This window comes from Scyliorhinus torazame, chromosome 7, assembly GCF_047496885.1.
Source record: "Scyliorhinus torazame isolate Kashiwa2021f chromosome 7, sScyTor2.1, whole genome shotgun sequence".
NCBI lineage: Eukaryota > Metazoa > Chordata > Chondrichthyes > Carcharhiniformes > Scyliorhinidae > Scyliorhinus > Scyliorhinus torazame.
The window spans coordinates 61,714,932-61,739,072 of NC_092713.1; the positions used below are offsets into that span (position 1 = coordinate 61,714,932).

Consider the following 24,141-nt stretch of genomic DNA (forward strand, 5'->3'; position numbering starts at 1 on the left):
TGGGATCCAGGCTAACTTGGCAAGTTGGATCCGAAACAGACTTAGTAGTAGGATACAGAGGGTGGCGGTTGAAGGCTGTTTGTGTGACTGAAGGTCAGTGTCCAGTGGCGTACCACAGGGATCAGTACTAGGTCCCTTACTGTTTGTGATATATATAAGCAATATAGATGAGAATGTAGGGGAATGATAGCGTGTGGATGATGTGAAGATTGGCAGGGTGGGGTAATAGTGAGGAAGAAAGCTGTAGGTTGCAGGAAGATGTAGATCGGTTGGGAAAGTCAGTGGCAGATAGAATTTTACCCTAAAAAATGCAAGGTGGTGCACTTTGGAAGGAGAACAAGAGAAGGGAGTAGTCAATGAATGGCAGGACACCTGGAAGCTTCGAGGAACAGAGGGAACTTGAGGTGCTTGTCCACTGATCCCTGAAGGCAGCAGGACAGATTAATAGGGTAGTTAAGGTGGCATACAGGACACTTGCCTTTATCAGTCCTGGCATAGATTATAAGAGCACGAAGATTATGTTGGAGCTGTGCAAAACTTAGGTTATTCCACAGCTGGAGTACTGTGTGCAGTTCTGGTCGTCTTACTATAGGAAGGATGTGATTGCACTGGCGAGGGTGCAGAGGCGATTCACCAGGATGTTGCTTGGGATGGACCATTTGAGCTGTGAAGAGAGGCTGGGAGAGGCTTGTGTTGTTTTCTTTAGAGCAGAGAAGGTTGAGGGGCAACCTGATTGAGGTGTATAAGATTATCAGGGGTATGGACAGGGTGGATAGGAAGCAGCTGTTCCCCTTAGTTGAAGGGTCAATGAAGAGAGGGCAAAATGTTACGGTGAGGGGCAGGAGGTTTAGAGGGGATTTGAGGTAAAGTTGATTCATGCAGAGGGTGGTGGGAGCCTGAAATGCACTGTCTGGGAGGATAGTAGAGGTGGAAAACCTCAACCTTTTTAACAAATACGTGGATGAGCACTTGGAATGTCATAACATTCAAGGCTATGAGCCAAGTGCTGGAAAGTGGGATTAGTGTAGATTTGTTGGTGAGACTCGATGGGCCGAATGGCCTCTTCTGTTCTATACGACTCTGAGTAGCTTACTCCTTAAGTTTGTCAGTAAATAACCCCGAACAGGCGCCGGAATGTGGCGACTAGGGCCTTTTCACAGTAGCTTCATTGAAGCCTACTTGTGACAATAAGCGATTTTCATTTCATTTCATTTCATTTCAAATATCTGAATCCTGTAGTCCACAAAGATTCTTAGTTTGATGTTTGGTTTGTGCTGAGATAGATGGTCTTTGCTTGGTTACTTTGCAGATGCAACATTTGCTCTTAATACTATTAATTAGATAAGGGAAAATTGGTGAAGGCTACAGCTCTTGATTGATTTTGTTGCGTGTGCATGTCTAAATATTGGGTGAGGATAATTGATTATGATTCCCTATGTATCAAATATGCTCTTGATAAAAGGCTTATATATGAATAACTGTCACAAGTTTTCTTTTCTATTACAACGGTTTATTTAGAATTTTTAATTACAAGTAATGCTAGTCCAATGTGCATTTTGATCCTGCTGCAGGGCGACAAACAAGAGTGTGGCTTTGAAACATATGGGGAAAAGCGGAAAGGAAGAAAACACACAGGCCCAAAGGACAGTGGGAGGAGACAGCTCTCAATGGACAGCTTTTTTAGACCTGCAGTGAAGGAACCCCTATAGTTGGCCAGAGAGAGAGCAAACAGTCAATACTTCATCTTTCGCCTTTAGACCATCAAGCTCAGTCCAGGATAAGGCAACCTAGATAACTGACTGCTGAGGATGACCATTGACTGACAACAAAGGCCAGTCTATTCCTTCAAAGGTGGTGAGAAGACATTCTCTGTTAATGCCCGAAAAAGCCCATTTACATGAGGCTAATAACATGTGTTAATTATCATATTAGAGCAACATCTGTGAGTCAGTGATGTTCAAGTGTGTACAGTCCCAAAAGGATTCACACCACTAATAGTACAGCATTGTGTTCTCTGCTCCAGGTGTCAGCTGTTTATGATTATACTACAGTTCACAAATAATAGTCAATTTGAGACTTGGGAATTCTTGCCTTATACCAAGCCGTGTGCTTGCAAGATGTCTTTTTTTTTTACAATTTTTTTTAACATAAAATACGCTGACAGTTGTTTCCTAGTAATCAATTGGGTTTTCACTTGATAAACATTGTTCCCATTACAGTCGTTATTTCTTTGGCTGGACGAGCTCTTGCACTGTGTGCAAGTTCACTGCTTGTCCCTGCTGGTCAGGACATCCATCAGAAGTGCAAATCTTGACTCCAAATGGAATACACTCCAAATTTTGCTGTGAATTAAAAATTGGAGTGGTTTCAAAGCTCTGAGTGATGTAGCACCACAATGATTGTGGTCTCAGTGATGGAGAGCGAGTGCTGCATTGAGCGTGTTCTTCTACACCATAGAGAGTCACTTACAATGGGGTGTCGATGCTGGTCATCACTGTTTGCAGAAAACCAATCGAGAATAAATTTATTTTTTCAAGTTGTTTTTGTAGTACATAAGCATCTAAGATGTTTAATCTTGGAAGCCAAATGAATGGTATAAATAGTTCAATCCAGGGTTGAAATTTTATTATTTGATTTCCCCCCACTTAGTTATGTTATTATCTTTTAATCACTCCCAAGTATCTAGTTCTCCTAAGTCTGAACTATTTCATTAGATTACAGACTTTCCTCTGTCATTGGAAGGAAAAATCCACATGGTGTGGATAAAAACTATAAAACATGAACTGAAATTACTAACTAATGGGATTTTTATACATGATTTTAAGTTAATCTGTTTCTTATTTTTGCACAAGTATGAAGAACAGATGCAGTGTTTTCAGCACGCATGTATTTTCTATAAAATTGATTTTTACTTCTAATTTACTACAATTAAAAAAATATACGAACAGACAAATTAGAAGCAGGAGAAGGCAATCCGGTCCCTCGAGCTTGCTTCACCATTTGATAAGATCACAGCTGATTGATTGTGCTCTCAATTCACTTTCATATACCCTTTGATTCCTTTGTAGTCAAGAATCTATCTACCTCTGGCTTTAAGTATATTTAAAACTCTGCTTCCATCGCTCTCTGGGAGAAGAGAATTTGCAGACTCGCGCTCCAAGAGAGAAAGAACGCTCAGAGAGAGAATGAAAATGAAATGAAAATCGCTTATTGTCACGAGTAGGCTTCAATGAAGTTACTGTGAAAAGCCCCTAGTCGCCACATTCCGGCGCCTGTTCGGGGAGGCTGGTACGGGAATTGAACCGTGCTGCTGGCCTGCCTTGGTCTGCTTTAAAAGCCAGCGATTTAGCCCAGTGAGCTAAACCAGCCCCTTAATTGTGTGTATGTTCGGATCTCAACGTTCTAGGTCCAAACGTTCCTCATAAGGTTAAAACCCCTCACCCTAGCAATCAGTCGGGTGACCTTCTCTGAACTGTTTCTAATGCAGTTATTCCCGTTTTGAAATAAGGAGAGTAAACCTGTACACTGAACTCCAAATATGGCCACACCAATATCCTGTACAACTGTAGCAAAATTTCCCTCCTTCTATATTCCATTCCCTTTGCAATAAACGCAGAAATTCCAGTTGCCTTCCTAATCATGCTCGTCTCACATACTAACTTTTCCTGATTCATGTACCAGGACACCCAGGTCCCTTTGTACCTCAGTTCTGCAACCTAAATAATATGCTGCTTTTCTATTTTCCTTGCCAAAGTGGGCAAGATCACATTTTCCCATATTATACTCTGCCAAATGTTTGCCCACTCACTTAACCAATCTATACCCCTTTGCAGATTCCTTATGCCCTCTTCACATTTTACATTCCTATTTATCTCTGTGTCATCAAGAAATTTAGCAACCATACATTTAATCCCATGACCCAAGTCATTAACATAGGGCATGATCTACCGGCCATATTGCACCCGAAAGGAGGTACGGCCGGTAGAACCTCTTCCAAAATCTACCCGTTTCGCTGCGCCTCGTGAGATCTAAAGCGATCTCGTGAGCCATTACGATCTGAACAATGGGCAGGATCAGTATTATGCAAATCTGCATATTAGAATAAAACAGCTAATCTCACTCTAATATGCACTCCCCTGAATTACCCGAGGTGTTGGGATCTAACTCCTTCGCCTCGGAGACCTCGGATGAGCGCCGTTCAGAGCTGGTCTCCACAAACGGGAACCAGACAGAACGGCACATGTGGGGGTGGTCTCCCAAGGGATTGGAGGCCCCCAGGTGCTTGCCCTCTGCCATCCTGGCACTGCCAAGGTGCCCAGGTGACACTACCAGCTGGCAGGGACAGTGCCAGACTGGCAGTGCCAAGACACCAAGGTGACACTACCAGCTGGCAGGGGCAGTGCCAGATTGGCAGTGCCAAGGTGTCAGGCTGTCTTTTTTCCCATGGCGGGAATCGGGCCTGAGGTTGCCCTGCACTTGTGGGGTGCAGAGGGGGCCTGAGCCTTATTGGTGAACTGGGGCTTTGGGGGGAGGGATTCGGGGGTCAGAGATTAGGATGCCATTTAAAAATAGTGTCCCGATCACTTCCGACACTGAGGAGTTCCGGCGAGTGGAGCTCCTCTGCAGCAAACGGGACTAAGTGCGGCCTCGGCGGGGTGTACCCTGCTGAAGCTCTGAATTGAAACACAGTCCCGATAGATAGCGTCGTGTGTCTCCGCACTGCGAGCACCACAGTGCCGGGAAACACTCCGCTAAACGCGCTCATCACGGTACTCTTCCAATTTTGTTATATTGCGGCCATAGATTGCAAATAGTTTACTCTCCAGTTTAAATACTTATTATTTGTAGTAGAACTCTCTCCTTTATTTCTTCTTTATTGGTGTGTTCTCTGTTGGTGAAAGTTAGGATAATCAGTCATCTCTCAGTCAACTTAACTCTGCTTTAATACTGATACAGAGCAAAGGACTGGATCCTGGAAATCTGAAATCCAGACAGTTAATGCTGGAAATACTCAGCAGGATGGGATGCATATGTGGGAGAAAAATGGGCAGAATTTAATGCTCCTCCCCACCCCACGAGCGGGTGGTTTGGGGAGTGACATATAATGGGTTGGAGATTCCATCGCTTTACCAACTCACTCCAGGTAATTCAGGGTCAGGAAGGTCGAGAGCAGCCTTCTCACCTGGAGCCCAAATGAAGCCTTAAATGGCAACTTACGGTCATCATCCTGCTGTCACTGGCATTCAGCCAGCAGTGGGTGAGGGATAAAGCCTGGCGGGCATGCTTGTGGCCTGGTGGGGGAATCCCTCCTTCTTGGGCACCCTGTGCCATATAGTGGGGTCCATTGGCAGCAAGGGAGGGACCCATAGGAAGACACCCCTTTACCCTCAAACCCCCTTTTTCCTCTCCATGGGCGGGGCCTCTGATTGGCTGGTATATCTTTGGAGGCAGAACATGTGCCCTGCAGGAGAACAGCTGTGGGGAAATTCACAGGCTGACCACCACCACCATTAAATCATAGCCCAATGTTTCCGGTGAACTGCCTGTTGCGTAATGTTTACACTTGTATGCTGGAAGTGATTTGTTTCTAAGAGGAAAATGTGTCTCTATTTTAATCGATGGAGCATCTTCACAACACCTTTTTTTAAACCTGTATCATGACAATTTTTGTACCTTTCCAATGATCCAATCCTACTTTTACAAATAAATGCTCTAGAACATGTTTGTTTTTCTTTTTAATTCACAATCTGAAACCTACTAATTACAGAGCAGCAGATACTGAAGGCATTGAGAAAGAAGAAGGATTTATATAGTGTCCACACTAAGCTAATGAAGTTCCCGTACCGGCCTCCTCGAACAGGCGCCAGCATGTGGCGACTAGGGGCTTTTCACAGTAACTTCATTGAAGCCCACTTGTGACAATAAGCGATTATTATTATTACTTTGAGGTGCCATCACTGTTGCAGTGTAGAAAATGGTAAGAATGACTAGACAACTTTCTTTTTAGTACTATTGATTGAGGGTAAATGTTAGCCTGGAGAATCCAAATACTCTTCAAATAATATAATGGGATCCTTTACATCCATCTGAGAGAACAAATGGACCCTAATCCGAGATGCCGCATTTTTGCCTCTTGAGCATCAGCCTAAATTATATGCTCAAATCCCTGGAGTGGAGCTGGATATCCCCGATTCATTGGTGAAAGTGCTGCCACTGAGCCAAGATTGAGATCTCATCAGCACACAGCATAGAAGAGGGTGCGATTCAACCAAAAGATTTCTAAATGTCATGTTTGGTGGGGTGTTTCCCACTCGCGTTTTGGATGAGATCCACACCAGCAATCACCCACACATAGGACCGGTTTAATGGAAAGGTTTCCAAGTGTGGTAACGGGTGGGAACTGCCGCGAGCTTCCCGATGCTGTAAATATTAATTGGACCACTTAACGAGGCCCCACGGACTTCACACCGCAAATGACTGTCCCGCTGGCTGATTCGCTGGGACCACACTCACCAGTCCCCTGCTAACAAGGGAGAGAGGAGAGCAGCACTTAAACCATTCCTGCACCGCCAACCCCACACCGCTCGCAGACATGCCATCGAGGAAACCAGTCCCACGAAATGGGAATGCCGACCTGGGCAGATTGTTGGCTGTGGTAGAAGTCAAGGCGGGATGGCCTGTTCCCCCGAGGGTCAGCCCCAGGGCAGCCAGTGCTGCTTGGGAGGAAGTGGCAGCGGCCGTCAGTTCAGAGAGCATGACGAGGAGGACTGTCACCCAGTGCTGTAAGACGGCCACTGAGCCCCCTCCCCCCACGAGCCTGGCACCGCCCCTGCCCAGCAGCGTTCAGTGCATCTGCCCACCCATGTCCAGCAGTGGTGCCCACGCCCCCCCCCCCCCATATTCCACATTTCCACCACCCCCATATGTCTCATATCTTTGTCCGTTCCCCCCGCCCCGGGCAAACCCTGCAATAAAAGATACATGCAACTTGCTATTTATGCCCCCTTTGTGTCCCCGCAGAAGTTGGGCCAAAACAGATGGGAGAGGGCCCAGACGGGCGGGACACCAGAGTCCCGTTCCCCCCCACCCTTACAAGGAACGGGCCCTGGAGGTCGCAAAGGTGGCTGAGGTTTGATCGGTCACCGATGTTGAGGTTGGATTACGGTGCAGAGTTACACTGGCCCCCGCCCAAATGACCTGTCACACGAGTTGTTGATGCCATTCAGACTGACCCATCCCTCCCACTAACCACGTCGATTCTCCCGCAGGAATCCTCATCCGACGGTGCCGGCTCGTCCAGAGTGGTTGCGTCCCTACACTCCGAGGAGACCATCGTATTCATGGCACAGCTGTCATCCCCACCCTCCACCAGCACAGAGACACACACTTGGTGGGGGACAGGCTGCTGGGGCACAATCTGGCGAGTACCACAGTTGCTTATGCACATCAGGTGGCGACAGGAACGTTCAGGCGAGACAGCAGTCAGAGGTCTGCTGGATCCCAAGACCCAACTGGGTCCCAGTTACATGCTGAGCCTCTGGACCAGGTTTGCCTGGAGCTGATGTAGACGCTAGGGTGCAGCTGTGACATTCAGAGGGGGATGTCATTGACACTCCAGCAGGTCCATAGCCGACTGGAGGAATCCCAGAGGCTACGGGCACAGGAGAAGGTGCCAGCAATGTGTGACACCAAGGCCAACACTGCTAGGGTGGCGACCACAGTGGAGGGCCTGGTGCACGACGTCAGCAGCATGAGTGGAGGTGACCAAGGCGTGGTTCAGTCAGCAACGGCAATGACTGAGCGCCTTGATAGCGTGCGCCAGTGGCTGTGGGATGTGACCCAGTACCAGGTGGACCTTGAGGCGTTGCAGAGCATGTCCCAGTCTCAGCTTGGCATTGCCAAGGCACTGCGGAGCAATTTGGAATCACTGAAGCATCACCGAAGGCGTCAATACTGTGCTGCAGACAGTGGGGAGCCGCCAGGGCTGGCAGAGCCAGATAATACAGGGGCAGCCGGGGCTCGATTCAGTTGCCCCTCTGTCCCGAGGTGAACCCCAGGGCCCTACGGGCCCCAACTGGGAGGAGTTATGTGCTGTCCCAGAGCCACCCTTGGAGTGACAACGGTAGCCACCAGCTCCCCCGAGACCCAGCCCCCGACAGTGGTGCGTGTCGGAGTCAGCACCTGGAATAGGGCGGCAAGGCGGGACATGTGCTGCCGTCAAGTGCGCCAGGGCCCTCTGGCCTCAGAGCTCCCAGAAGATGGACGCGAGGGGCATTGAAGACCGTGGGACATGGTAGGCAGCATGCTCCTCTACCTCTGATGTGTATCCTGGGGGCACACCAAGGCGCAGCGCTAGAGCATGGAAAGCTTGGCAGGTCGAGAATCACTGAAAGGGCACGGGGGGAGGGGTGAGAAGAGAGTAGGGCAGCGAGCTCCAGATCATGACATCGCGTGAGGTTTGGTTGAATCTCGCGACATGTCTCGAGCATCGTGAATCTCTCTAGAGGCCCATCGCTAGATTCAATGGCATTGTTGCCACACCCAGTGGCCATGACGAGACCATTAAATCCTGGCCATTATCTGAGTTTCATGTGGTTTTGTTTCTTACTAGTGGTAACCACCATTTCATAGAATTTCATAGAATTTACAGTGCAGAAGGAGGCCATTCGGCCCATCGAGTCTGCACCGGCTCTTAGAAAGAGCACCCTACCCATGGTCCACACCTCCACCCCATCCCCATAACCCAGTAACCCCACCCAACACTAAGGGCAATTTTGGACACTATGGGCAATTTAGCATTGCCAATCCACCTAACCCGCACGTCTTTGGACTGTGGGAGGAAACCGGAGCACCCGGAGGAAACCCACGCACACACGGGGAGAATGTGCAGACTCCGCACAGACAGTGACCCAAGCCGGGAATCGAACCTGGGACCCTGGAGCTGTGAAGCAATTGTGCTATCCACAATGCTACCGTGCTGCCCACAAAGCTATGATGGTGCTCTTGCTGGTTATAATTCTTCATGCCAGCTTGGATCAGTTGTGAAGTTCTAACTTTGTGCCAGGACTCGAGGCATAAACTACGCTGACTCCTCTCTGCGGTGCTGAAGGACCTCTGCATTGAGAACAAGATTCCCTCTGGCTTTGATAGTGGCTCACATGGACATCCTGAGGCAAAGTTTTTCCAGTGTCTTGCCCAACATGTTTCCCTTAAACCCACAAAAAGATCATCACACTGAACTTCCATCTTAGATTATGTGATTTAGCCTCTGGAGTGGGGCATGAACTCAAAACCTCCTGACTGGGGCAGCACGGTAGCATTGTGGATAGCACAATTGCTTCACAGCTCCAGGGTCCCAGGTTCGATTCCGGCTTGGGTCACTGTCTGTGCGGAGTCTGCACATCCTCCCCGTGTGTGCGTGGGTTTCCTCCGGGTGCTCCGGTTTCCTCCCACAGTCCAAAGATGTGCGGGTTAGGGGGATTGGCCATGATAAATTGCCCTTGGTGTCCAAAATTGCCCTTGGTGTTGGGTGGGGTTACTGGGTGATGGGGTGGAGGTGTTGACCTTGGGTGGGGTGCTCTTTCCAAGAGACGGTGCAGACTCGATGGGCTGAATGGCCTCCTTCTGCACTGTAAATTCTATGATAATCTATCTATGACTCAGAGGTGAGAGTAAACCCAAGACACTAGAATTCTCTCAATAAACCTCTCCTGCTTATGCGTCTCCTCAACTCCTTTAAAAGCCCCCTTAAATCCATCTCTTTGCCCAAGCACTTCACTGTGAATCCATTCATACCTGAATGGCTTGACATCCATTGTCTTTTCAAGTATGCCCCTATACATTGGATATTTTTCACCATTAAAGGTGCTCCATAAATACAAGTCATTAATTAATTGGGATTATTTCTATTTTCAAAGGGATTCCGATGGTGAGATTTCATCCTTTACATTTAAAATTACCTGGATTCTCCACTCTGTATCTAGGGGCTTTTCACAGTAACTTCATTGCAGTGTTAATGTAAGCCTACTTGTGACAATAAAGATGATTATTATTATTATAATACCTCTGCTTCTCGTACTTCGAAATAAAGGTTTTGTGTCAATTACTTTTCCATTTTATCAAAAAATTACCCAAGTTTGTTGGTTATGGATATCCGATTCAGCAAATAAGCTCATGAGCTGTTCCTTTCAATGTGCGTCATGGAAATTGCTGGTCAGATGTCCGATTCCTCGCTCTGGTGATGTAGTCATCCACAACTCTTATTGAGCAAGAATGTCTTCTTATTACAGGAATAGACAGGACTGTTATGTGCTGGATTGCTGTTACCGACTACCACTACTTGTGTATTTGTCAGCTTATTACATTTAGTGTCGTGATTACAGATGTTCTTAATCGGCGTCTGGGCATAATAGGCTACAGCTTATAGGTCAGTAGAAAAAGCCGCTTACTAAACTTGTACAGATACAACCATAAGTTGGTGGAGATCTTTGACATGTTTACATTGTGCAGAGGTGTGTGTGATTGAAGTTGAAGCTGGAACTGTGTATTATATGTATAGAGAGAGGTGTCTGGACAGGCATACACAGTACGTGATTGAACTTAAGTACAGTATCTTAGAGTGTCAATTATATATTTGGACTGCAGAGTTTAAATTCCTTTTTATTTTTGTCCACCAGACTCCTGGAATTTTTATCATGTTTTCCGTATTTGAGATGTTCCAAAGTGCTTTACTGTCAATGGATTACTTCTGTTTGGTAGATGAAAGGAGCAGTCAATTTATACACATCAAGGTCGCACAAACATCCAAGAGATGTATGATCAGTTAATCCGTTTAAATCAGTGTTCTGCAAACATTTTTCCAGGGACCCATTTTTCCCAACAGGCCAACATTCGGGACCCAACCCGGCCGATCTTCGCGACCCACGCCGGCCGCCCTGTGCGACCCACCATTTTCTCTTACCTTGTTTGCTGCTGACAAAAATGGAGGTGTCATGTGAGGGTACCTTTAAGACATGGATGTTTAAGCAATGTACCTTTAAGAAAACAGTGATGTCATAGAGTGGCTGGAGCTCAGCTCAGGTCAGCCATTTTGCAGTTTAGTTTGGTTGTGCAGTTTGAAAAGTGCCTGGCTGGTTTTGCTGAGAGCAGTTTAAAAGTGCCTGGCTGTTTTGCTGTGAGCTGATTAAAAGGAGAAAGCCAGTTTGAGACAGCAGCTTGAGAAGTTCTGGTTTGCTGTGAGTTGCTTGAAGTGAGAAAGCCAGTTGGGAAAAGCAGTGTTGGTGTGTGTCTGTGTGTTTCCAGAGAGTTTGCAGGAAGAAAGCGAGGTGCTGGAGCTGAAGTCAACCCAGCTAATATGTCTCTGCCATTCTACAGAAAATATATATATCCTTTAACCTGATGTGATACTGTTTAAAGGTGTTAAGTCTCTTGTAAGTTTGAAGGAACATTTTAAGGAGTTATTTACTGTTGCAATATTTTCTGAGTTATCTTTGAAGTAAGGGGTGTTAAGAGATCCAATGTTTATTTAAGATGTTAAGTTGAGTTCATGGAATCAACAGTGTTTTGTGTTTAAAAACCCACGTGTCCATAATTGTAATCCCACACCTAGGGAAAGCCGTGTGCTAGGAAAAGCAACAAATCCATGAAAGGGAGAGGTTGGTTGAACTCCATGATACAAATTGGGGTTCTGAAACGCCTTGCCCATAATAACTGGGGGCTCGAGGGGGATAAAAGTCTATCTATTGGATTGGCTTTTGTGAACTCAAAGACATTGAAGGATTGTTGCTTTTGCGGTGTGGTATTTTAGTTTAAGTGGGGAGAGTGTTGTGAACAATGGCTCTTTCAGAGGTTCAGAAGTTTTTGGTGGTGGAAATGTCACACGTAGTACTTTACGGACAGAAACGAAACGCAGACTGTTAGATTTGGCAAGAACATTGCAGTTAACATTACCTGACAAAATGCGAAAAGATGAGGTAATTATGGCAGTGGTTAAGCATTTAAAGTTGCCTGAGATAGAGTTTGACTCATTGGAAATGGCAAAAATTCAGTTGCAAATTAAACAAATGGAACATGAGAAAGAATTAAAGCGGCTTGCATACAAGAGAGAGAGAGAGAGAGAGAGGAAAAAGAAAAGGAGGGAGAAGAAAGGAGAAAAGAAAGAATAGTCCTAGCAGAACAAAAAGAAAAAGAAAGGGAGATACAGATCAGGGAGAAAGATAAAGAGAGGGAGTTTGAACTTCAGAAAATGGCCATGAAAATGAAACATGACAATCAGTTAAAATTGGCAGACGTAAAGGGACACAGTTGGAGGAGATGGATGAGGATAATGAGACAGAGGGTCATAGTCGAAGACGTGGTGAGGATCTATTTAAATATTTCCAAGCATTGCCAAGGTTTGACGAGAAGGAAGTGGAAGCCTCATTCATTTCATTTGAGAAGGGAGCTAAACAAATGAAATGGCCACAGGACATGTGGGTGTTACTGATTCAAACAAAGCTGGTAGGTAGAGCTAGTGGAAGTGTTTGCATCACTACCGGAGGAGGTATCTGGAATGTATGAGGAGGTGAAGAAATCCATCTTAAGTGCATATGAGCTATTGCCTGAAGCTTACAGACAAAGGTTTAGAAATTTAAGGAAAGAATTTGGTCAAACATACATGGAGTTTGAAAGGCTCAAACAGAGTAATTTTGATAGGTGGATAAGGGCTTTGAAAATAGACCAAACGTATGAAGCTCTCAGAGAATTATACTTTTGGAGTTGTTTAAAAATTCAATTCCTGATGTAGTGAGAACTCATGTGGAAGAACAGAGGGTTAAAACTGTGAGATTAGCAGCGGAAATGGCAGATGATTATGAATTAGTTCATAAATCAAAGATTGGTTTCCGACATCAGTTTCAGCCGGTGAGGGATAGAAACTGGGGACATGAGAAATACTCAAGTGGTAAAGGTGATCTGATGGGAGATAATAAGGAGAGTGTACCTCAGATTAAAAAAGAAATCCAGGAGGGTGGAAGAGACATGAAAAGTTTCAAATGTTTTCACTGTAATAAACTAGGCCATGTAAAGTCACAGTGTTGGTGGTTGAAGAAAAACACTGGGAAGGCTGATGTGGTAAAACAGGATAAGACAGTGGGGTTTGTTAGAGTGGTAAAGGAAAGCCCCAGGGAAGCGAAGGAGGTGCAAACGATTGTACAGCCTGTTCAAGAAGTAATTGTTAAGAAGGTGCCAGATGTCTTTAAAGAATTTACTTGTGTGGGTAAAGTTTACTCATGTGTATCAGGAGGAGCAGGTAAAGAAGTCACAATTTTAAGAGATACAGGGGCTTGTCAATGAGAAATTATGTAGTTTGGGAAGAATGTTGCCAGACAAGGTGGTGATATGTGGAATTCAGGGTGAGAAGAGTAACGTTCCATTATATAAGGTAAGGTTGGAAAGTCCATTGAAGAGTGGTGAAGTGGTAGTAGGAGTGATAGATAAACTGTATCTTGGGTAATGATATAGCTGAATCGCAGATGTGAGTGATGCCTACTGGGGTTGATAAGCCAGTGGAAAATCAGACAACTGAAGTGTTGAAGGACGAGTATCCTGGGATTTTTCCAGATTGTGTAGTAACAAGGTCGTAAAGTCACAGGTTAAGACAAAGAGGCGAAATCAAAGAGTGACGATGAAGTTGAAGTGCAATTATCAGAAACAATTTTTGATCAGGTGGTTGAAAAAGAGCAAGAACAGGTGGAGGATGAGGCGGATATTTTTAGTTCAGGAAAATTGGCGGAGTTACAACAGAAAGATGTAGAAATAAAACGGATATATCAGAAAGCATATACAGAAGAGGAATCTGAGAGTATACCAGAGTGTTATTACCGTAAAAATGATGTCTTGATGAGAAAATGGAGACCTGTACATATGCAGGCGGATGAAAAGTGGGTAGAAGTTCATCAGGTAGTATTGCCGGTAGGATATAGAAAGGAGGTGTTGCGAGTTGCACATGAGGTACCAGTGGGAGGTCATTTGGAAATAAGGAAAACTCAAGCTAAAATCCAGAAACATTTTTATTGGCCTGGACTACATAAAGATGTAGTTAAATTTTGTCAATCATGTCACACATGTCAAGTGATAGGGAAACCTCAAGCAGTGATAAAACCAGCGCCCTTAATACTCATTCCAGCATTTGAGGAACCTTTTACAAGAGTCCTAATCGATTGTGTAGGACCGCTTCCTAAAACAAAAAGTGGGAATCAATATCTTTTGACTGTAATGGATGTGTCTACTAGGTTTCCAGAGGCCATTCCAGTACGTAATATTACAGCTAAAAGGATTGTGGAGGAGTTACTTAAATTCTTTACTAGATATGGACTATCCACAGAAATTCAATCGGATCAAGGAACAAATTTTACTTCAAAGTTATTCAAAGAAGTTATGGATAGCTTAGGAATAAAACAATTTAAATCAACTGTGTACCATCCAAAATCGCAGGGAGCGTTAGAAAGGTGGCATCAGACATTAAAGACAATGTTGAGGGCTTATTGTCACGATTATCCAGAGGATTGGGATAAAGGAATCCCATTCGTATTGTTTGCAATTAGGGATGCACCTAATGAGTCGACCAAATTAAGTCCTTTTGAACTAATTTTTGTTCATGAGGTAAGAGGACCACTTAAATTGATTCAGGAAAAATTGGTGGGTGAGAAATCGGAAATTACACTATTGGATTATGTGTCAAATTTTAGGGAACAATTAAATAGAGCAGGTGAATTGGCTGGACAACATTTGAAAGTTGCACAAAATGTGATGAAACGGGTAGTGGACACGAAATCCAAAGTTTGTAGTTTTGCCAGTGGGGATAACGTTTGAGTGTTTTTACCAGTGGTAGGGGAGCCTTTAAAAGCTAGGTTTTGTGGACCGTATCAGATTGAAAGGAAATTAAGTGAGGTGAATTATGTGGTAAAAACACCAGATAGAAGGAAGACTCACCGAGTGTGTCATGTGAATATGCTTAAAAGGTACTTTGAAAGGGAAGGAGAGAAAAAGGAGGTTTTAATGATTCTAATTCAAAGTGACGATCCAAATCCAGATGACTGTGAATTTGACACACCTCAAATTAAATTGGAAAATGAGGATGTTCTTAAAAATTGGGATGAATCGAAAGGTGAATGCAGTTACAAGAATGGACTCTTATCCTATCCCACGTTTGGAGGATTGCATTGAGAAAGTGGGACAATCCGCTATTATTTCCAAATTGGATTTACTGAAAGGTTACTGGCAAGTACCTTTTATCTGAAAGGGCGAAGGAGATTTCAGCTTTTGTGACTCCAGATGGTATGTACCAATTCAGAGTTATGCCATTTGGCATGAAAATCGCCCCAGCAACATTTCAGCGGTTAACTAATACAATTGTTTCAGGATTACCCAATTGTCCGGTATACATTGACGATCTGGTAATTTTCAGCCAGACATGGAAAGAATATTTAAAACATGTGAGGGAGTTATTCGATCGACTTCAGGAGGCGGGTTTAGTGATAAACCTAGCCAAAAGTGAATTTGGAAAAGCCCAAGTCACTTTCCTTGGCCATACAATCGGACAGGGTCGACTGGTCCCACGGGATGTGAAAACGAAAGTTATTGGGGAGTTTCCGATACTCTCGACACGACGGAAAATAATGCGATTTCTTGGTACGAGTGGATTTTACCGGAAATTTGTACCAAATTTTAGCAGTGTGGTCGCTCCATTGAAGGACTTGCTCAAGAAGCGTAAGAAATTCCAGTGGACAGCGGAGTGTCAACAGGCATTTGACGGCCTGACGGCTGTGTTAACCACTGCTCCTGTGATAGTCATCCCAGATTATACCAAACCCTTCATCCCAAATTATACCAAACCCTTCAAAGTGGCTGTTGATGCGAGCGATGTGGGCGTAGGTACGGTGCTTCTACAAGACGACAACGAAGGGCTAGAGTGGCCTGTTGGTTATTTTTCAAAGAAATTCAATTCTCACCAGAAACAGTATTCGATGATTGAGAAGCAGACTTTGAGTTTGGTGCTGGCTTTGCAACATTTTCACATTTATGTGACCAGCAATCCATCTAACCCCATTATAGAACATAGAACAATACAGCGCAGTACAGGCCCTTCGGCCCACGATGTTGCACCGAAACAAAAGCCATCTAACCTACACTATGCCATTATCATCCATATGTTTATCCAATAAACTTTTAAATGCCCTCAATGTTGGCGAGTTCACTACTGTAGCAGGTAGGGCATTCCACGGCCTCACTACTCTTTGCGTAAAGAACCTACCTCTGACCTCTGTCCTATATCTATTACCCCTCAGTTTAAAGTTATGTCCCCTCGTGCCAGCCATATCCATCCGCGGGAGAAGGCTCTCACTGTCCACCCTATCCAACCCCCTGATCATTTTGTATGCCTCTATTAAGTCTCCTCTTAACCTTCTTCTCTCCAACGAAAACAACCTCAAGTCCATCAGCCTTTCCTCATAAGATTTTCCCTCCATACCAGGCAACATCCTGGTAAATCTCCTCTGCACCCGCTCCAAAGCCTCCACGTCCTTCCTATAATGCGGTGACCAGAACTGTACGCAATACTCCAAATGCGGCCGTACCAGAGTTCTGTACAGCTGCAACATGACCTCCCGACTCCGGAACTCAATCCCTCTACCAATAAAGGCCAACACTCCATAGGCCTTCTTCACAACCCTATCAACCTGGGTGGCAACTTTCAGGGATCTATGTACATGGACACCTAGATCCCTCTGCTCATCCACACTTTCAAGAACTTTACCATTAGCCAAATATTCCGCATTCCTGTTATTCCTTCCAAAGTGAATCACCTCACACTTCTCTACATTAAACTCCATTTGCCACCTCTCAGCCCAGCTCTGCAGCTTATCTATATCCCTCTGTAACCTGCTACATCCTTCCACACTATCGACAACACCACCGACTTTAGTATCGTCTGCAAATTTACTCACCCACCCTTCTGCGCCTTCCTCTAGGTCATTGATAAAAATGACAAACAGCAACGGCCCCAGAACAGATCCTTGTGGTACTCCACTTGTGACTGTACTCCATTCTGAACATTTCCCATCAACCACCACCCTCTGTCTTCTTTCAGCTAGCCAATTTCCGATCCACATCTCTAAATCACCCTCAATCCCCAGCCTCCGTATTTTCTGCAATAGCCTACCGTGGGGAACCTTATCAATACACCACATCAACTGCTCTACCCTCGTCTACCTAAATCTTGTCCCTTATAATCCCCTCCAAGACTTTACCCACTACAGACGTGAGGCTCACCGGTCTAAAGTTGCCGGGGTTGTCTCTGCTCCCCTTTTTGAACAAAGGGACCACATTTGCTGTCCTCCAGTCCTCTGGCACTATTCCTGTAGCCAATGATGACATAAACATCAAAGCCAAAGGTCCAGCAATCTCTTCCCTGGCCTCCCATAGAATCCTAGGATAAATCCCATCAGGTCCCGGGGACTTATCTATTTTCAGCCTGTCCAGAATTGCCAACACCTCTTCCCTACGTACCTCAATGCCATCTATTCTATTAGCCTGGGGCTCAGCATTCTCCTCCACAACATCTTTTTCCTGAGTGAATACTGACGAAAAATATTCATTTAGTATCTCGCCTATCTCTTCAGACTCCACACACAATTTCCCATCCCTGTCCTTGACTGGTCCTACTCTTTCCCTAGTCATTCGCTTATTCCTGACATACCTATAGAAAGCTTTTGGGTTTTCCTTGATCCTTCCTGCCAAATACTTCTCATGTCCCCTCCTTGCTCGTCTTAGCTCTCTCTTTAGATCCTTCCTCGCTACCTTGTAACTATCCATCGCCCCAACCGAAACTTCACACTTCATCTTCACATAGGCCTCCTTCTTCCTCTTAACAAGAGATTCCACTTCCTTGGTAAACCACGGTTCCCTCGCTCGACGCCTTCCTCCCTGTCTGACCGGTACATACTTATCAAGAACACGCAGTAGCTGATCCTTGAACAAGCCCCACTTATCCAGTGTGCCCAACACTTGCAGCCTACTTCTCCACCTTATCCCCCCCAAGTCACGTCTAATGGCATCATAATTGCCCTTCCCCCAGCTACAACTCTTGCCCTGCGGTGTATACTTATCCCTTTCCATCATTAACGTAAACGTCACTGAATTGTGGTCACTGTCCCCAAAGTGCTCTCCTACCTCCAAATCCAACACCTGGCCTGGTTCATTACCCAAAACCAAATCCAACGTGGCCTCGCCTCTTGTTGGCCTGTCAACATATTGTTTCAGGAAACCCTCCTGCACACACTGGACAAAAAAACGACCCATCTATTGTACTCGAACTATATATTTTCCAGTCAATATTTGGAAAGTTAAAGTCTCCCATAATAACTACCCTGTTACTTTCGCTCATGTTCAGAATCATCTTCGCCATCCTTTCCTCTACATCCCTAGAACTATTAGGAGGCCTATAAAAAAACTCCCAACAGGGTGACCTCTCCTTTCCTGTTTCTAACTTCAGCCAATACTACCTCGGAAGAAGAGTCCCCATCTAGCATCCTCTCCGCCACCGTAATACTGCTCTTGACTAGCAGCGCCACACCTCCCCCTCTTTTGCCTCCTTCTCTGAGCTTACTAAAACACCTAAACCCCGGAACCTGCAACATCCATTCCTGTCCCTGCTCTATCCATGTCTCCGAAATGGCCACAACATCGAAGTCCCAGGTACCAACCCACGCTGCCAGTTCCCCTACCTTGTTTCGTATACTCCTGGCATTGAAGTAGACACACTTCAAACCACCTACCTGAACACTGGCCCCCTCCTGCGACGTCAAATCTGTGCTCCTGACCTCTATACTCTCATTCTCCCTTAACCTAAAACTACAATCCAGGTTCCCATGCCCCTGCTGCATTAGTTTAAACCCCCCCAAAGAGCACTAACAAATCTCCCCCCAGGATATTTGTGCCCCTCAGGTTCAGATGTAGACCATCCTGTCTGTAGAGGTCCCACCTTCCCCAGAAAGAGCCCCAGTTATCCAAAAATCTGAATCCCTCCCGCCTGCACCATCCCTGTAGCCACGTGTTTAAATGCTCTCTCTCCCTATTCCTCATCTCACTATCACGTGGCACGGGCAACAACCCAGAGATAACAACTCTGTTTGTTCTAGTTCTGAGCTTCCATCCTAGCTCCCTGAAAGCCTGCCTGACATCCTTGTCCCCTTTCCTACCTATGTCGTTGGTGCCAATGTGGACCACGACTTGGGGCTGCTCCCCCTCCCCCCTAAGGACCCGGAAAACACGATCCGAGACATCACGTACCCTTGCACCTGGGAGGCAACATACCAAACGTGAGTCTCTCACGCTCCCACAAAATCTCCTATCTGTGCCCCTGACTATAGAGTCCCCAATTACTAATGCTCTGCTCCTCTCCCCCCTTCCCTTCTGAGCAACAGGGACAGACTCCGTGCCAGAGGCCCGTACCCCATGGCTTACCCCTGGTAAGTCCCCCCCCCCCACAAGTATCCAAAGCGGTATACTTGTTTCTCAGGGGAACGACCGCAGGGGATCCCTGCACTGACTGTTTTTTCCCAGTCCCTCTTACAGTTACCCACCTATCTCCATATTATATATACGGATCACAATCCTTTGACGTTTTTGGAGCGATTCCGGAATAACAATGCAAGGCTGTTTCGCTGGAGTTTGTTGTTACATCCATTTCATTTAAAAATAGTACATGTGGCAGGACGGGAAAATGTGAGAGCCGATGCTTTGTCACGAATGTGATCAATTGAGAATCATTTCGGTGGGAGGAAGAAGAGCAAAGAAAAATGGACTATATTATTATGCCTGTTTGCGTGTGGTTTTTTTTTGTGAAAAGTAAAAGTATTTTTACTGTGCGCATTTCTTAGTGGATGGTGCAAAAGTGAAAAATGAAACCATCTTGAAGTTGATGGGTTTTTTTTTCTTGGGGGAGGGGAGGTGTCATGTGAGGGTACCTTTTAAGACATGGTTGTTTAAGCAATGTACCTTTAAGAAAACAGTGATGTCATAGAGTGGCTGGAGCTCAGCTCAGTTCAGCCATTTTGCAGGTTAGTTTGGTTTTGCAGTTTGAAAAGTGCCTGGCTGGTTTTGCTGAGAGCATTTTAAAAAGTGCCTGGCTGTTTTGCTGTGAGTTGCTTGAAGGGAGAAAGCCAGTTGGGAAAAGCAGTGTTGGTGTGTGCCTGTGTGTTTCCAGAGAGTTTGCAGGAAGAAAGCGAGGTGCTGGAGCTAAAGTCAACCAAGCTAATATGTCTCTGCCATTCTACAGAAAATATATATATCCTTTAACCTGATGTGATACTGTTTAAAGGTGTTAAGTCTCTTGTAAGTTTGAAGGAACATTTTAAGGAGTTATTTACTGTTGCAATATTTTCTGAGTTATCTTTGAAGTAAGGGGTGTTAAGATATCCAATGTTTATTTAAGATGTTAAGTTGAGTTCATGGAATCAACAGTGTTTTGTGTTTAAAAACCCACGTGTCCATAATTGTAATCCCACACCTAGGGAAAGCCGTGTGCTCGGAAAAGCAACAAATCCATTAAAGGGAGAGGTTGGTTGAACTCCATGATACATTTTGGGGTTCTGAAAACGCCTCGCCCATAACAGGAGGAAATGGTTTTGGGTCCCTTTGGCCCTCGTGCACGTTCCTCCAATGGAACCTGTTGGATGAAGGTGGAGCCTTCCGGTGTCGGAAAGTATGGAGTCTCCATCTGTCCAAAGTTCTGCATTTTTTCCTATAAAATTTTATCAAATAAACCACCCCCCCCCCAGAACTTGTAAAAAATAATAAAAATAAAATAAATGAATAAAACCACGCCAAACTTGTAAAACACAAAGCTGCGGTTTAAAAAAAGCGGCCGCACTGTGCATGCGTGCCCGATCATTGGCGCACATGCGCATAGTTTTGCGCATGCGCACCGATGTTCTGGCACGCATGCGCAGTGCGGCCGCATTTTGTTTACATGTCGTGGCCATTTTGAAGGCTGCTTGCAGCTGGCGTTCTTAACAGCCGGCCGGCTGTTGCGCGCAGATTTGCGCGATCGGGAGCACTGCGACGGACTGCTCCGCGACCCTCCAGACACCCGCCCACGACCCACCCCGCGGGTTGCACCCCTGAGTTTGACAATGCCTGGTTTAGGTGATCTTTATCGAGGAATAAATGTTAGCCAGGATATTTCATTGGCACCATAGGTGGTGGACACAACCTTGGTTTAACATCTGATCTGAAAAGTGGGACCTCCAACAATGCTCAGCACTTAGGTTCTGCACTAGAATGTCCACTACGCTTTGTGACCCCCATATGTCATGACTTCGGACTTTCATCCATGACCTGGTTCAGAGATGCGAGTGCTACTGCTGAACTAGGGCTGACTGAATAAATCTAATTCTATTTTTGTTCCTACTTATTTTAAAATATCTACAAATTTTACTTTTGTTTTAGGTATCATTCTGTAATTCAGTTCATTTTTAACAGTTGTTTTTGCATTGGCTTTGGCAGTGGCTCCTTGGGATGCAGTTCTCTCCTCTTGCACTAGATGGCACTGTAATATAGCATACAATACTTTATGGAGTATTTGCGTTTTTAGTTTCCGAGGCATGAAATGTCTGAGTATGTTTAGTTGGAGTGGAGACTAATGAAGTGCACCATGTGATAGAAGATGATATAGGCGTTGATCACACAAATTCCCTCCTGAGCACACAGCTATGCTGGTCAAATTAAAGACTGTGCTGTGGGAGGCATTCCATACAATGATTATTGTGAAATTGTGGTCAGATGCATTTTGTTCTGTCAATCCAACAAGCGCACAACATATTTGTGGATTTTGATCTTGTTTTCCTCAAGTTTGTACTGTTTAACCAAAAGTTGCCATCACTATAGTTTCTTCTTAAAGTTGATGTCCTTGAATGCGAATGTGTGTTAGCCACCCACCACCCCGCAATGCTCCCTCTCTTAGAACAATGCAGAAAGGATTTTTATTATGCCACTACTTGTCTTTAAAGTTTATTGAAAGTCAGTCATAGAGATTAAGTATTCATTTTTACCCAGGTCAGGTTCTGCACTAGTACTAACTGTTTTGGTCTGTAAAGAATTGGTTGTATGATTTGGTATTGGGAACAAATTCTTCTTTAGTGGTTTAAGTTTAAATCATTTAAATGGGCCAGCATACCGTCGCCTCACGTCCTTAACTAACTGAGATCCCTGTGTTATCGGAAGCCTTGTGTAGCCATCTGGGATGGCCACTTCCCGATTACAAAATGGACACTTTGCAAAGATTGCAGGGAAAATGGACAATGCTGAGAAACAAGCAGGTTCAGAGCTTGTCTGTATATTGGAGCCGCAGCTCCCAGACAAGACCAAAACTGTAGGCCCATTAGCATACTAATGGCCCATCTCTGGGAACAAAAGAGTAACATTTGAGTAACTGATACTAAGGCAGACACCCCGGAGCCAGAGGAGACCAAAACGAAGCAGGCCAACGGCCACCTAGGACATGCCCAGCCATCAGGGCACCCACCCCTTTATTGGATGAAATCAATGGGAATGATCAAGAAACGGCCCAATTGATTGGGGCCAAGTTCAAGGCCCACCCAAAAGAGCGCAAAGCCCCTTCGGGTATAAGAAGGAGCCCCCAAGAAAGAATCTCTCTCTTGGACTTGGCTCTCACAGCGGAGAGACCCGTCCACCAGCTGCACCAGAAGCAAGTAAATCCAAGGTCAACGCTCGCTACCAGACAGACGACCTTAGCTGTTCCCCTGTACCAGTTCGACCCCAGCAGCCTCAGATCCGAACAACGGCCATTGTTCCTCTGACTGAGTGGGCGCCCGAAGCTAAGTATAGGCTTTACCAGTAGTGATAGTTTAGTCTGTAGAGTTTTCGTGCATGAGTAGATTTAACTGTGTGTGTAAATAAATAAGCATTGACTTTGAACTAACTAACTGGTGTACCGAGTCTTTGATCAGTATTCGGGTTTGAACCTTGTGGCGGTATCGAAAGATACCTGGCAACTCTAGAGCAAATATAATTAGGAATAAGGAAGGCGACCATATTGACCGCCATATTAAGAGCCAACAACAGAAAGCAACATTTACTGGCGACTCCACCGGGACTCGACCTAGAAGTGGCCTCTTGACTCCGAGAGAACCCAAATTGGAATACAATTGGAAACAGAAAAACCATAAGTGTGAGAACAATACTGATCAAACCTCTGAGATTCGAAAGTGTGTTAATGCATGCGTACTAACAGGGATATAAGGTAAACCTGAGAGATTTTGTTGCGTAAAACTGTCGGTTGTTTTGTAGGCTGGAAAATAGCGTAAGCCGTACCCGTGTTTACATCACCACTTTATCAACCCCTGTTCCAAATTCAGTCGCGAACCCAGAGATAGAGAGAAAATGGCAATGAAGGCAATGGAACGCCTTATGAACCCCCAAGAATTCGAGGTCGCAGCGACCAGTAGAGTAGGAAAGTGTCCCGTATGGGAAGACGAGATCAGGAAATATCTCAAAGGGAAAGGATGGTCCCTTTGGAGTGAATTCTGCGCCAATGACGAAACAGGTTCCGGGAGTATAGGACATACTTGGTTGGAGAACCTGTCAGAGATTCATAAGAAGAGCTTAGGGAAAGCTCGCAAGCCGATGGCAATCGTGTCCTGCTTGGCACAATTGCGAGGCACAGAGGAGGTCGTTAGGATGCCCCGTAGAGAGATTGAGGAGCGAGACAGAAATAGTGAGGGAGATGTGAGCGAATTTGAGAAGGAGAATAAGGATTTAAGCGATCAGTTAGCAGTGAGGGACAGAGAGGTGGATGATGCCAAGAGGACACACCAGTCTTGTCTCACACATTTGAGTAGTTTTCAGACCCAGTACGATAAGGCCTACCAGGACACGCAACGTCTTGGTAGACAAGAAACCGAGCAACAGGTAGAGCAATGGCAGAAACACTGCAGCGATTTAAAAGCGCTCCACACTTCCACGACGGGACAAAGGCAGAGCTCGGTAGATCACGCAAAGTGCCGGAAGCAAATTGCAGAATTGCAATCTCTGCTTTCTGTCCAGAATGGGTTTCAAAAGTACGCCTGGACCCCAGTTAGACCA

General features: G+C 45.4%; 1 protein-coding gene across 3 annotated transcripts in view; it reads left to right on the plus strand.

Moving 5' to 3' along the window:
- LOC140426259 (adenine DNA glycosylase-like) overlaps positions 1–5,722 on the plus strand; it is a 34,875-nt gene extending 29,153 nt beyond the window's left edge. For all 3 annotated transcript variants that reach the window (XM_072510788.1, XM_072510790.1, XM_072510789.1), the window contains one exon: positions 1,572–5,722. In XM_072510788.1, coding sequence (XP_072366889.1) covers positions 1,572–1,709 — 138 coding nt within the window. In that variant the 3' untranslated portion in view covers positions 1,710–5,722. The remainder of the gene's footprint in view (positions 1–1,571) is intronic.
- Positions 5,723–24,141: the final 18,419 nt, after the last annotated feature.